The sequence below is a fragment of the Hyla sarda genome, chromosome 10, assembly GCF_029499605.1.
Source record: "Hyla sarda isolate aHylSar1 chromosome 10, aHylSar1.hap1, whole genome shotgun sequence".
In the NCBI taxonomy this organism is placed as follows: Eukaryota; Metazoa; Chordata; class Amphibia; order Anura; family Hylidae; genus Hyla; species Hyla sarda.
The window spans coordinates 52,291,910-52,308,083 of record NC_079198.1 but is presented as its reverse complement, the minus strand read 5'-3'; the positions used below and the strand labels follow the sequence as shown (position 1 = coordinate 52,308,083).

Below are 16,174 nucleotides of genomic sequence, written 5' to 3'. Positions count from 1 at the left end.
CCTAGTGTACTAATAAGTATAAATAATTAATCTGGACTGAATTCTCAATGTAGTTTTCTGATAGTTCTAGTAATACCTGTACCTGTACCTGTATTGATTGGTCAGGGTCTCATAGACTTGCATTGGGAGCCCTTCTCATTGAAGTGACACAGAGCTGGGAGAGAACATGGTTAGCGCCAACTTTTCCTGACTTATTCTAGAAATTAGTAAGGGTCTGAACACCCAGACTCCAACGGATCAAAACGTTTGACATGTCTCTACGAGTGCCAAGTGAGTTATAGTACCCATTTAATCTTTATAAACATATTACCTGTTCTGACTATATTTGTCTTTGTTGTCACCATTTATGTATTGTAGTGAAGGCATTATTTTTCTTATGAAGGAAACAATAGATCTCTCATTAGAAATCTAATGGTGATAGGTGGGTGCTTAAATTGGGCAGTAGAACTTTGATTAATTGAAATATTTCCTTGTGTCATGCTACATGCTGTAGATATATATATATAGTTAAATATGTACTGAAAAAGAGCTGACTGTCCTTTTCAAACAAGCATATTCAGATAGATTAATGTGATACTTTTCAGAGTTTGTGGCATCATTCTATTATTTTCTTTGTGGGGCCAATGAGTTGTACATTTTTGTGTATTTAAACATGTGTATATACATTATGTCAGCATGTTCTGTAATAGAAGTTTACAACATTTTGGCACTGTGTATTCACTTTCCAGCTCCTTATGCTAGTTGGTAAGGAATTTTATCTGAGAGCTCACATCTCTTAAATAACCTGTATGTTTCCTCATGCATGCTGTTCAGTCTATCAAAGTTCATTGACCTTACAAAATCTATTCAAATGTTGATGCTGAAAACTCAGACATTGTTTGGTTTTCTTTTGTGCAACAGTTCATAAAATGCAATATCTCAAATTCTGCAATGATAGTATGAAATACAACAAAAGCTATGTAGGAACCCTCACTTTAGACATCACTATAGCCAAACACATTGAACAATGCTATTGGCAATGCTTAAAAAAATGTTTTCATAAATAAGCTCGCTACATGGTTTAAAAGTACAACACCGTAATTTCTGATCCTACTACACATTAAGATTCTTGACTTCACCAATCAATGGAGTTTTGCTGTCTGTGTGAATCCCCCATTAGATAAAAATAGGGCATGTTATTATTTTTTAAGATGTGTTCGGTATCTTGGTAATGTTAATATTTTAGCAGCAAGATGGGACTTGTGTATGTGACACTTTCATTTAGATTATGTCCAACAAAACAGTTTAGCCAGAACAATTAGTGAAACCCCAATAAATCATCTGAATATTCATTTTCAGGAAATGGGATATTATAGCTTTTTGACATCTTGATTGGTAGTATGGCAAAAAGAATGGTCACACATGGCACATCTGTAAGTTGGAAACTGGCAGAATATACAATTCTATAATTAGCATAATAATTCAAAATACTGCCTGAGGGGAGATATTATTGAAACAGTTAAGGCCATTTGTGTTTGAGAGAACTCCATGGAAGTGTAGGGGAGGAGGGGAACTTTACAGGTCAGGTTGCCAGCAATGTCAGTGATGGCATGGAGATAAAAAGTTAAGAAAGAAGTCTGAAATAGTGTGACGTCATTGAGGTAAGAAATATAATAATAAAATAAAGATTTCTTTATGGCACAATCCTTTTTTTTTTTAATAAAATGACTAAATCATGTGAAGCGTTGATACCACAATGTAAGGAACTAGATGGCTTTCTTTTGATGCAGGAATATTTTTAATAATAGATGACGCAGCTAGTAAACATATCAAACTATATACTTCAAGAGGGTGAAAGGTTGTTCTTGTAGACCACAGCAAGCTTTTCCAATGTCTTATCTGTTATTGATGGCAAAAGCAACAAAAGTGGATGTAGTTCATTGTAGCTGCTTACATTGTGAAGAAAGTTGTATTACCGTTGGACTGAATAACTGGCACAGTTTGTGCTGTATGGAACCACTGGCAATAACATTTTACACTCGATTGTATAAAGTACCTTCTTTAGCAAAAGTAATAAAATCAAGTTTGGGAATCAAGCATATATCCAATAAAGTCTTTGTAGTGCTACTCTGAGCCATCACTGTGGTCATCCGTTTTATTTGTCATTGTAGAAATGTTACTGTGCAACCATTTTTTTTTCTCGTTGAGCTCTATTTTCACCCAAACCTTATTAAATGTGGACTGACAGTTATTTAAATTTCAATGACGCATCTTCTTACTGGCAAAAATCAAAATTTTCTGTTCCTTTTCTATATCCTCAGTCTTTCCAGTGCTTTTAAAGTAATATCTAACCAAATAAGGTGCTGTGTTTTCTTCTTGCTTCATTTTTAACACCATCACCCTTGACATCATTTAATGCCAATGACTGTTCCATCAACTTGGCGGTGGAGGCAGCTTCCTACAATAAAGCAATTAACTAAAAATGCAAAAACCTGCTCTTTTCATTACTCCAGTAAACTGCTCTTTTCTAGGTTTTAAGAGCAGTTCATTACAAAGTAAGCAATAAGAACATTGTGAGGAAGCCACATGACAAAATCAATTGCCTTTTTACCTAAAATAGAAAAAGTGAATGGTAAATATAAGCAGCTCAGACTGTAACCTCATTCTTACTCCCAGTACGCAGATGTTGGCTGGGGAGATGACCAGGAATAAATTGGAGTTGTTCAATGGTGTTTTGACGCTTAGAGGCAAATGCTTGCCGCCGATTGGCAGTGTGATTTGGCATATCCCAGGTCATCTTGGGAGAATTGGAAGAAGTTGGGTGGGAATTCATTTTAATCATGTGGTGACGGTCTAACATTGGTGTGCTAACACAAACATTGGTGTGAGAAAGGGCTTTCTGGTGCCCAAGACGCATTTCCTGGAAAGGTGTTGGCCCACGATGGTGAATTCTTTCTGGAGACAGAAGATGCTCCTGTGAGTGCAAGACCTCACGAGAAAGAAGACGTTCTTGAGAGATGAGGCGATCTCTGGGTATAGTATAATCGTAATGAACAGGATAGTGATTGTCTGAAAGAATGTGCTCCTGGGACATGACACGTCTTGGTGTCTGTGATTTTTCAAGATAACCATCACGTTCATAGTTCATCTTCATGACATGAACAGGGAGAGTACCACGAGTCAATTCTGCAAGATGTTTCCGTTTTAAGTAAAAGTCATCCATATCCTTCTCTGCTGTAGGAAAAAATGCAACATAAAGTTAACTAAATAAATTAAACATTTTCAGTACAATATCAGTCATTTCATTTTGCAAAAGAAAATAAGTCAGGTTGCTGTACACAACTCAGACCTACCTTCTGTTAAAAAAAAACTTATAATAAAAAAAATCTTTGCTGCTTTTTCATTTTTTTTAAGCATTAAAGAAAAAGTATGGTTGCAGGAAGCCTTAGTGAATGCCCCTTGTAAATGGAGTGGTGTTGCACTTGCATGACCACTACTTAATTTACAGTTACGGGACTTACAGATATTACCACATGCAATTTCCATCAGCCCCACAGACAGTAAGAACTGCGCAAGCACACTACAACTCCATTTACAAGGAGAAAAACTACCGTATTTATCGGGGTATACCACGCACCGGCCTATAACACGCACCCTCATTTTACCAAGGATATTTGGGTAAAAAAAGTTTTTTACCCAAATATCCATGAAAAAATGAGGGTGCATGTGTGCGCGTGTATACCCCGATATACCCCCAGGAAAGGCAGGGGGAGAGAGGCCGTCGCTGCCCGCTTCTCTCCCCCTGCCTTTCCTGGGGTCTAGAGCGCTGCTGTCGGCCCTTTTCACCCCCTGGTTATCGGCGCCGCTGCCCGTTCTGTCCCCCTGACTATCGGTGCCGGCGCCGATAGCCAGGGGGAGAGAAGGGGCAGCGGCACCCATTGCCGGCGCCGCTGCCCCGTTGCCTTCCCCCATCCCCGGTGGCATAATTACCTGAGTCCGGTCCGCGCTGCTCCAGGCCTCCGTCGTGCGTCCCCAGCGTCGTTGCTATGCACGGCGCAGCGCTCTGACGTCATGCACCGCGCCGTTCAGCGCATAGCAATGACGCCGGGGACGCACGACGGAGGCCTGGAGCAGCGCGGACCGGACTCAGGTAATTATGCCACCGGGGATGGGGGGAGGCAACGGGGCAGCGGCGCCGGCAATGGGTGCCGCTGCCCCTTCTCTCCCCCTGGCTGTCGGCGCCGCTTCTCTCCCCCTGGCTATCGGCGCCGGCACCGATAGTCAGGGGGACAGAACGGGCAGCAACGCCGATAACCAGGGGGTGAAAAGGGCCGACAGCAGCGCTCTAGACCCCAGGAAAGGCAGGGGGAGAGAAGCGGGCAGCGACGGCCTCTCTCCCCCTGCCTTTCCTGGGGGTGTATCGGCGTATAACACGCACACAGACTTTCGGCTAAAAATTTTAGCCTAAAAAGTGCGTGTTATACGCCGATAAATACGGTACTTTTTTTGCAAAAATGTAAGTAAAACAATAAAAAATAAAAAGGAAAGACTTCAACTTAAGCAAGAGGTCAATACATTAAATAATTCTAAAGTAAAAAATAAATCTAATCAAATATTTGCTGCCTATATTTATCTTTTACTCAATTTATTGCAAGACCGAATATGTTGCTTTGCACACTCTTGGCATTCTCTCAATCTGCTTCATGAGGTATTCACCAGAAATTACGCTGCTGAGCAATTGTCAGCTGCATTTCCTTCACTCAGCGAACCAACTAATCCTAATCCTTGGGCGATTGTGAAGGCCATATCATCATGCACAGCAATTCATCACTCTCCTTCTTGGTCAAATAGCCTTTAAATAGTCTGAAAGGGTGTTTGTGGTCGAAGCAAATGATGGTTCTACTGAGCACCAAACAGAAGGGAAGGCATGTTGCTGCACTTAACCAATTTTCAAGGTACACTTAAGAGTGGTTAAGTGTGCTTAAGGTTAAGTGTGCCTTGAATTTTGAATCAATCACCAATAGTGTTATCTGTGGTAAAGCATTACCACAGATATGACTACTCTTCCATACTTCATGGTGGGAAACAAACATGTAGAAACCATTCACTTACTTTTTTCTTTCCATCACACAGACATGGTGGTTAAAAGGAAAAAACAATGGACTGGTCTAGTGTCCATTCTTTGTGTTTCTTTGCATAAGCAATTCTCTTCCTTTTCTTGTTATTATTCAGGAGTGGTTTCTTTACAGAAGTTCAAAAAATGGTTCTCACCGTCTCCTATGAACATTTGATTTGTGTGGTAGATTCTGTCTGTGAAGCATTTATGTGGGCTATAACTTGGGGGTTCTGAGGCTGAAAACTCTAATGAACCTATCCTCAGCAGCAGTGATAACTCCTGGTCTTCCTTTCCCGGGATGGTCTTCATTAGAGCCAGTTTCATTGTAGTATTTGATCCTATTTTTTGACTGCACTTGTGCATACGTGCAAAATTCTTACAATTTTCCGGATTGACTGACCTTCATGTCTTTAAGTATAACTGTAAATTTTAACAACTTTCTTTAGATACATACAGTACATAAGAAGGAATAACTTTGTAATATACTTTTAGCACCCGAATTAACTGTCAGGTCCTGTATTTCTGTTTCTTGGCACTTCTTACTTGTCTAATGTGCGTTCCAACCCCCTATGAATCCGTAGCCACCTCATACCCATGCTGGCTATGAAATCCTGGTTGAACTGCCACATACCACTATTGTTAGAACACTAGGCCTTTATTCAGTGGGTTCTGCAGATCATGTCTGCCAAGCTCACTGGGTGAAGAAATAAAGCGGATCCCTCCAGGGAACAAACCAGGATAGAGGCAGCGCACAGGACTTCAAAGGTAAAATGGTTTATTTACCCGGCATGCAACGCGTTTCGCTGGATAACCAGCTTCATCAGGCATCAATTGATGCCTGATGAAGCTGGTTATCCAGCGAAACGCGTTGCATGCCGGGTAAATAAACCATTTTACCTTTGAAGTCCTGTGCGCTGCCTCTATCCTGGTTTGTTCCCTGGAGGGATCCGCTTTATTTCTTCGCCTGTGTGTCCAGGAGCAGCTGCCGCTCTTCGCCCGTTGCAGGGTCACTTTACGCCTTCACCATAGTTGTACTTGGTCGCAGTACAACTATACTTGGTGAGCAAGTTTTCTTGTCTATTATCTTTTCTTTTACATTACGCTATCACACTAGGAGCGCTCTCCTTGTCTGTCTAAAGCTCACTGGGTGACTGGCAGTGGAAGCCAAACACTAAATGGATAAGCTGCAGAGTGTGCTCATGAGAGGACGTGATGCAGCATGAGAAGTTAGAGTATGTTCACTCAATGGAATTTCCATGCCAAATTCTACATTGGAATGATCCATGATTTCAATGGGATTCTGCTGCGCTGTGCACATATCAGAATTTCCGCAGCTGGTGTTTCGCCTGCGGAAATCCGGATTTCACAGTCCATAGAAATAATAGACATGTCTATTCTTTCTCCAGAGTCCGCACAGAAATGCATTGCTGTCTATGAGGTGCATTACCGAGCGGTCCTGTGTGAGCATAGCCTAAGGGGGGGGGGTGGAGGTACCACCCCTTCACTGCTCTGTAAGGTGAAACGGCAATAGCAGAAAAACAACAACAGCTGGTGAAATATGTTGATGTCACTGAGCTGCACAATATAGGGCTTGTTTTCTGGTCTCACAGTGAAGAATAACATCTGTGACTATTTTCTTTTTGGTCCATATAATTGAATGTACACTTTAATGGGGGATGTCCTTTTACTTTTATTGAATTAAGTGGTTCTTACCATAATTAAGATTAAGACAGTAGTTGAATATGGCTATATGCATTATAAAGGCAAGAAATTTCACAAGTTAACTTTGGACAAGGCATACTGTTAATTACCATTCCGGGTGATTATCTCATGAAGCTGATTGAGAGAATGCCAAGACTGTGCAAAGTGAATCTAACATATAAAACATATTCTGGTTTGTTTAACACTTTGTTTACTACTTCAGTCCATACTGACCATTGGGTCAGTATTGGACCCTCTTCTTTTTAACCCCTTAAGGACCCGGGGTTTTTCGTTTGTGCATTTTCGTTTTTTCCTCCTTACATTTAAAATATCATAATTCTTTCAAATTTGCACCAAAAATTCCATATGATGGCTTATTTTTTGCGCCACCAATTCTACTTTGTAATGACATCAGTCATTTTACCCAAAAATCTACAGCGAAATTGAAAAAAAATCATTGTGAGACAAAATTGAAAAAGAAACGCAATTTTGTAAATTTTGGGGGCTTCCGTTTCTACACAGTACATTTTTCGGTAAAAATTACACCTTCTCTTTATTATGAAGGTCCATACAATTAAAATGATACCCTACTTATGTAGGTTTGATTTTGTCGTACTTCTGGAAAAAATCATAACTACATGCAGGAAAATGTATACGTTTAAAATTGTCGTCATAGTTAGAGGTCTGATGGAGTTGTTAGACCAATGGGGGGGGTTGCCTCCTGGAGGGTTTTTTTTTTCTTTTTTTTTCTTTTTCTTTTCCTTTTTCCTTAGTTAAATGGGTAAGGTGAACATTTATGTTTGGAATGTTAGAGGGATCAATGATAAAGCTAAGCGAGTAGCAGTGTGTGATCAAATTAAGCGACATCTTCCTGCCATAGTTGTTATATTGGAGACCCACCTCTGTCCAGATACTATTTATAGGCTGGAAAAGAGGTGGGCCTCACAGGCCTTTCACTCTACACTTTCTAACTACTCTTCTGGGGTGTCAGTCCTTGTCCATAGGAGCATTGAACTGGTGATCATGCAGAAAAGGGTTGACCCACGGGTAGATACATTTTTCTATATGGGGTCTTATATAAGGTTAAGATGGTTCTGGCTTTTGTTTATATTCCACCTCCCTTTAAAATGATGCCTTATTGGATCTGTGTTTTTTTTTTTATGAGATAAGGAGGGGATTCCCCTCATCATAACGAGGGATTTCAATAATGTGATTAATAACAGTCTCGATAGGGCCACCGGCTCCAAATTCCTGAGGGGTGACACCCCCTTTTGAAGGTTTATTAAGGAATTGTGGTGGGTCGATCTATGGCGTCATTTATATGATAAACGTAAAGTTTTTTCTTGTTATAGTTCTACATTCCGTACCGCCTCTAGGATTGATTTATCTTTAGGTAATAATGTTGCTCTACCACTGATTAATGCTATGTCATATGAGAATTGCTCTATTTCAGATCACTCCCCGATAAGGTTGGAGATTTTGAAGGATAGTAACCAGAATAAGGTAAGGGGTATGATTAATATAAACCCTTATTGGTTCACGGTTATAAATAGGGATTCATATATCATAGAAGAGATAAAGGCTTTTTGGAGCATAAATAAAGATACAGCAAACATTGGTATAGTCTGGGACTCTTTCAAGGCCTATATGCAAGGGTTACTATACAAGGAAATAAACTATTTAAAAAAAATCCTTTAGAAAAGCAGAATTGGACATTATTAATCAATTAAATGGATGTGAGGAGCAATATAGGAACTACCCTACCCCTTCGAGTTTTGACATGTTAAAAAAGGCACGGGAAAATATGACAGAATATAAAATTGATAAAGCGCAGAAGATAATTTTTTTTCGAGGTCAAATGGCCTTCACGGAATCTGGAAAACCCTCAAAAATTTTAGCTAGCATGATAAATTCAAGAGGTGATAGGGCGAATATTGGCAGTATTAAAACAAGAGAGGGGACTTACACAGTGGATCCCCAAGAGATCTTGAATCAATTTATGATATTTTACAGCGAGTTATATAGGTCCAAGGGGGAGATTGCTCTGGGCATCATTAATACGTTTTTGCACACTTTGGCTATACCCTCACTGGATGCCATGCAGGTGGAAGAGTTGGAAAGACCAATAACTATGGGCGAAATCAGGGAGACTATTAAAAAGGAATTCATCTCCCGGTCCAGAAGGTCTCCCCTTTGAATTCTATCTCAGATATGAGGAAGTGCTGTCCCCCATATTGTTAGAGGTTATTGAGGCTTCCATAGCACAGGGGGGGTTTCCGGTCTCTATGAGGAAGGCCCATATTTTTTTGATAGGGAAGAAGGGCAAAGATCCAGTTTTGCCCGACTCATACAGGCCCATATCTCTAATGAATACCAATATCAAAATTATTGCTAAAATCTTGACTTATCGAATTAATAAAATTATTAAATCCATTATCCATCCAGATCAGTCAGGATTTATGCGGGAAAGATCTATCTTTGATAATATCATGCAAGCTTTTGCAAATATTCAGATTGGCGCTATGGGGCCCTACTCCATCCTGTCCTTGGATGCCATTAAGGCCTTTGACAGGGTGGAGTGGGACTTCCTTTGGGCTACTATGGTTCGCATGGGATTTGGTCCAAGACTCATGTCTTTGGTTAAACTTCTATACCGCTCTCCCTCCGCAAGAATTAAAATTGCGGGTGGATTATCTTCACCCTTTTTTTTAACAAGAGGGACGCTGCAGGGCTGCCCCCTGTCCCCTTTATTATTTTCCATTTATATAGAGCCCCTGGCAGTGCCCATTAGGTCTCACCCAAAGTTGAAAGGGTTCGGTTTAATAGGGGAGGCAGACCGTGTGGCGCTGTACGCCGACGATATTTTGATTTTTTTAGAGGACCCGTGTGAGAATATTCCCAAATTAATTGAGCTAATTGAGGATTACGGTAGTCTCTCAGGCCTTGAGATAAACTGGTCAAAATCTAGGCATATGCCATTAGGAGAACAGGAAGACCTAGGACAGGCTTTACTTGACAATGTCCCGAATGATCAATCACTCCAATATTTGGGAATCAAAATATCAAAACGAGTTGAAGACTTTAAGAAATTTAATTTAGATCCGATTAGTAAAAAAAATACAAAGCAAATGTGGCATTTGGGCCAAACTCCCTTTATCCAGGGTAGATAGAATGACAATTATCAAAATGATAATTCTTCCGCAGGTACTTTATATATTAAACTCTTCTCCTATTTGGATTGCACAGAAATGGTTTAAAAATATTGGTGGTATCTTAAATAAATGTATTTGGGGACGGTAAAGGGCACGATTGAAATATGCAAATTTGACTCTTGATATGAGTGGTGGGTTCTCCTTGCCGGATTTTAGGTTGATTATCTGGCTAGGCAACTAGACTCATTGAAAAAAATTGATTCTTCACACATATATCTATGGGGGGCCGAATTAGGTCACAAAAAATTTAACATGAAGAATAGTAACTATTCGTATAACCACTTGGTTAATAAGGTTTGGGAATTGGTGAGAAAACTATGTGGGGTCGGCTCTAGTCTGCCGTTTTCTCCACTCTGGGGTAACGATAGGCTGGGGGTCCCCCACCGAGGGGACACAAAATTTTGGTTTAAACACAATATAAAATTTGTTTCACAGATTTTCAATCAGGGGAAGTTGCGTAGTTTTCAAGAACTCCAATCAGATGGGTTGTTGAAATCGAATGATGAATTTCACTACATTCAACTTCAATGGATCGATTTGCATATAGAGAATAGGGCGTTGCTAGTAGTGGAACATAAACCGGTGAATGATCAGATTTTGCTAAGACCCACATGTAGAAAATCTATGGTTGGTATATATAACACATTAAAAGGGTTAAATGGGGCAAGACACAATACTTTTCTGAGGAATAAATGGGAGAGGGAGCTAGGGTCTATACCTCATGAAGACTGGCATGGCATAATGAGTGGAATTAGCAACGTATCATTATCAGCTAATATTAAAATGATGCAAATTAATATCTTACACAAAATGTATTATACCCCTTTAATGATGAAGCATATGGGTTGTAGAGAGGATGATTGTTGCCCAAGATCTGGGGAACCTGCAGCAGATTTTGTGCACCTTATATGGAGCGGTCGGGTGGTTCGTGTTTTTTGGGGTGAAATTTTTACATACTTAAAAAAAAACTTGATTATTTATTACTAGAATTTGATCCTTCTTTTATTCAAGTAATTCTTGGTGGTACAGGTACAGGAACAAATAGAGTGGCCCTATTGAGACTGTTTATGATTGCCAAAATCATTTTTCTTAGAGTCTGGATTTCAGACAAGAATCCTTCTCTTGAGGCATGGCGTAACTAGGTCGCCCTCACAGTTAGATATTAACAACTTAGGGCTAGGAAATGTAACTCGAAAAAAAGCCCTAAAATCATTTGATAGGTTGTGGCATAAATGGAAATGAGAAATGTGTTTTTTTTTTTGTTTTTGTTTCTCTCTCTCCTCCTTCTCCAGGAGTGGGGTGGGGTACTCAGGGGGGGGGGGGGGTGTAGGGCTATTGTAAATATGAAAATGGAATATCCCTTTGTGAATTACCGTTGTAATTTTTTTTATGGAAATAAAAAGTTGTTGTATTAAAAAAAAAAAAAGATTGTTAATGCAATAAATAACTTTTTTATTTCTCTGCATATGGGGCAGTATGAGGGCTCATTTTGCGCCGTGATCTGAAGTTTTTAGTAGTACAATTTTTGTATTCATCTGACTTTTTGATCACTTTTTATTAATATTTTCAAGATATAGAAAGTGACCAAAAATACACTATTTTGGACTTTGGAATTTTTTTGCACGTACGCCATTGACCTTGCCATACCACATATGTTTATTTTTATTTAAACTTTTTTTTTTAATTTAAAATGGGAAAAGGGGGGTGATTCAAACTTTTATTAGGGAAGGGGTTAAATGATCTTTATGCACTTTTTTTGCAGTGTTATAGCTCCCATAGGGGGCTATAACACTGCACACACTGATCTTTTACATTGTCCAATGGTTTCTCATAGGAAACCATTGATCAATGATTCTGCTGCTTGACTGCTCATGCCTGGACCTCAGGTACTGAGCAGTCATTCGGCGTTCAGACAGCAAGGAGGCAGGTAGGGACCCTCTGGCTGTCCTGTCTGGGATGCCACGATTTCGCCGCGGCGATCCCGAACAGCTCCCTGCAACCGGCAACGTTTGAGTTTCACTTTAGACGTGGTAATCAACCTTGAATGCCACATCTAAAGGGTTAATAGCGCACGGCACTGCGACCAGTGCCGCGCGCTATTAGCCACGGGTCCCGGGCCCGATCCGCTATGAGACGGGGCCACGCCGTGGCCCTGCATTATTGAACGGGAGAGGACTCAGGACGTACCGGTACGTCATGGGTCCTTAACAGGTTAAATAGGTTTATTTAAGGGGTATTCCAGAGAGTAATTATTCTTTTTTATGTTTAGTTATTCTCAGGCAGGTGAAAAGAAGAAAAGGTGAGTAGGTATGTCCCACAGGAGTTAGTTTTCTTATCAGGCAATCCCCTAGATAGGAAGGTACATCCTCAGGTAGGTAGTCCCCCCAATAGGTAAATACATTCTTGGTTGTTGAGCTATGTAGATATATAGGTACATAGGTAGGTAGTCAGGCATCTAGCCAGGTAGTCAGCTCCTTTACTTAAGCGAGGATGAAAAATAAACCAAAAAAACTTATGCTTACCTCATGTCCCATGCAGCTGCCACAGCACAACCTGTCCACGTCCGTCTTCCTCCACAGTGCAGGTGATGATGAGTGACATCATCGCAACTGCACTGGATTGGTGCAGAGGCCATGGTCTCCTTTCAGTGTAGGCCACAGGTTATGTGCTTTACATTGAGAGACAGCTTTCACCTGTATGTGTGTGTGGGGGGCAAGTGTCTTTGATTCTCCAACAGCGAGCAAACTGCTGTAGGCAGTGGCGTACCTACGCATTGGCATGCAGCATTCTCCCCAGGGTGTGCGCCCATGGCAATGGCTGGGTTTAGCAAAGAATAGGTTACACCACTGCCCCTACGCACCACTTCCTCATGTCAGTGTTGGCACAGGGAAGTGGACGCTCAATCACTAGCTGCAGTGATGTACTGCCTCAGCCAGTAATGACTTTGTAGTCCGCTTAACCCCTTAAGGACACATGACGTACTGGAACGTCATGTGTCCACTCCCGATCTATAACGCGGGGCCACGGCGTGGCCCCGCGTCATAGCGGGTCGGGCCCGGCCTCTAACAACGGCCGGGACCCGTGGCTAATAGCGCGCGGCATTGATCGCTGTGCCGCGCGCTATTAACCCTTTAGACGCGGCGTTCAAAGTTGAACGCCGCGTCTAAAGTGAAACCGAAAGCATCCCGGCTAGCTCAGTGGGCTGTTCGGGATAGCCGCGGTGAAATCGCGGCATCCCGAACAGCTGACAGGACAGCGGGAGGGCCCCTACCTGCCTCCTCGCTGTCCGATCGCCGAATGACTGCTCAGTGCCTGAGATCCAGGCATGAGCAGTCATCCGGCAGAATCGTTGATCACTGGTTTCTTATGAGAAACCAGTGATCAACATAGAAGATCAGTGTGTGCAGTGTTATAGGTCCCTATGGGACCTATAACACTGCAAAAAAAAAGTGAAAAAAAAAAGTGAATAAAGATCATTTAACTCCTCCCCTATTAAAAGTTTGAATCACCCCCCTTTTCCCATAAAAGAAAAAACACAGTGTAAATAAAAATAAAAATAAACATATGTGGTATCACCGCGTGCGGAAATGTCCGAATTATAAAAATATATCATTAATTAAACCGCTCGGTCAATGGCGTGCGCGCAAAAAAATTCCAAAGTCCAAAATAGTGCATTTTTGGTCACTTTTTATATCATTTAAAAATGAATAAAAAGTGATCAATAAGTCCTATCAATGCAAAAATGGTACCGTTAAAAACTTCAGATCACGGCGCAAAAAATGAGCCCTCATACCGCCCCATACACGGAAAAATAAAAAAGTTATAGGGGTCAGAAGATGACAATTTTAAACGTATTAATTTTCCTGCATGTAGTTATGATTTTTTCCAGAAGTCCGACAAAATCAAACCTATATAAGTAGGGTATCATTTTAATCGTATGGACCTACAGAATACATATCAGGTGTCATTTTTACCGAAAAATGTACTACGTAGAAACGGAAGCCCCCAAAAGTTACAAAACAGCGTTTTTTTTTTCAATTTTGTCGCACAATGATTTTTTTTCCCGCTTCACCATAGATTTTTGGGCAAAATGACTGACGTCATTACAAAGTAGAATTGGTGGCGCAAAAAATAAGCCATCATATGGATTTTTAGGTGTAAATTTGAAAGAGTTATGATTTTTTAAAGGCAAGGAGCAAAAAACGAAAATGCAAAAACGGAAAAACCTCCGGTCCTTAAGGGGTTAAAAAGTAGAATTTCAATATTTGCAGATCATACTAACCTCTGAATCAACACAGAAGATTCTATGATCTTACTAAAAGCTTTGGGAAAGCTGGATGCTTGGGCAGAGAAATAGAAAATGTGGATAAATGCATTTTTTTTTTTACTTGTACTTATTATGGTGCAAATAAACTTTTTCTCCACATGTCAAAAATGTTTAGTATCTACACTACATCCATATGCTGTGTCCTCTTGACCATCAATCTACAATCCTTATCGCTCCTCTCCTAAACTTTAAAGCTGATTTATGACCAGTTCAAAGTTGACTTTTGAAGAGAGTAGGAGAGCAAAAAAATAAGCAGGCATGCCAGCAATTGTAGTTTTCTTTTTTACCAGCCTTCACCGTGGAATAAATAACGAGTCAGTTTGATAGTACAGTTGACTGTGGTTGTGGTAATATCAAATGTGTATATTTATCATTTATATATTTTTTACACAATAAAGCATTTTATAATGGGCAAAAGGCATTACTGTGTATAACTGCTTAAAGACTGCAATCACTATTGAACATAGCATCAGGATTAGAGTTATCACACATACTGGTTGTTATAGCAGACTGTCAGCAATAATATACAGCTGATACCCACTGCAGATGGTATAGAGGGAAATCCTCACACCTTAACACATTTAGTGTTAATTACCAAGTACCAGTGCTGTAAATATACAATGGATGTTAGCAGTGTAGGTTAAAAGCTGCCTGGCAGGACAACCTGGATGAAGTCCTTAAGGGTTCTGTCTAAACAATTTTTTTCAATCTTTGCTGTGTAGTCTGACTCAAGGAAGGGGGGGGGGCATCAGCATGGAGTGGTAAGTTTGATGAGAGGAAAAATGGCAATATGATACACACAAACAAGGCTCTGTATGCATTCTGACCTCCTATGACCATTCTATCTCATGTAATTGTTGCATTACTTGCAGCTGTCATATAGCGCACACACATAATGCTCTACCTTTTATACAGACAATACACCAATAGGACAGACCCTAGTAAAGTTGTTATCAGAAATAACTACATCATAGAAAAAGAATAAACACACCAATGGAGCTATGTTGTGTTATCAATTAAACTGTAACAAAGTGTATGAACAAAAGAGAAATCTAAATTAAATTAAATCAAATCAATATTTGGTGTTAGCACCCTTTGCCTTCAAAACAACATCAATTCTAGTTACACTTGCACAAACTCTAGGATTTCTAGGATTATAGTCAGGTGTACGAGTAGCCAACTATACCAAACAGGTAATAATGATCATAATTTCCATATATAAGTTGAAACACAGTCTTTACATGAAACGAGAACCGCAGTGTAGGAGGCTTAAAAATGGGTGAGGAACAGCCAAACTCTTCTACAGAGGTGAGGTTAGGAAAGACAGTTGCATGTCACAGGTCATACACCATAGCAAGAATAAGCACAGCAACAAAACAAGAAGTAGCTGTACTGCATCAGCTAGGACTCTCACAAGCAATGATTACAAAGCAGACAGAGGTTTCAAGATGTGCTGTGTAAACCCTTTTTAAGAACCACAATACATGAGTAACATTGGTGACTGTAGATTCAGTGGTCCCTCAAGGAAACTTATTGCAACAAATGAAAGACACATGATGCTTGCCTCCCTTCAAAACTGGAAGATGTCCAATTGCTCTAGACTGAGCAGTAAATATGTGGCTGTAAGAGAAGGCAATTTGATGGAGGTTCAAGTTCGGAGCTACATTTTAGCACATAACGTTGGGGATTTGGTAAAGGTCCATGGTCTTTTCAATGCTGAGAAATACAGGCAGATACTTATCATCATGCTAATTTATTCTGCTACTGGACAACCATCCAAAACATACAGTCAATATCATTAAGAACTATCTTTAGTGTAAAGATGAGCAAGGAGTCCTT

The 16,174-nt window shown here is 40.3% G+C and overlaps 1 protein-coding gene across 3 annotated transcripts in view; it reads right to left on the bottom strand.

The window, feature by feature from the left end:
- Positions 1-307: 307 nt before the first annotated feature.
- SHISA7 (shisa family member 7) overlaps positions 308-16,174 on the bottom strand; it is a 199,540-nt gene continuing 183,673 nt past the window's right edge. For 2 of the 3 annotated variants that reach the window (XM_056541616.1, XM_056541615.1), the window contains one exon: positions 308-3,213. In XM_056541616.1, the coding sequence (XP_056397591.1) occupies positions 2,627-3,213 (587 nt within the window). In that variant the 3' untranslated portion in view covers positions 308-2,626. The remainder of the gene's footprint in view (positions 3,214-16,174) is intronic. The other variant, XM_056541617.1, reaches the window with a different exon arrangement.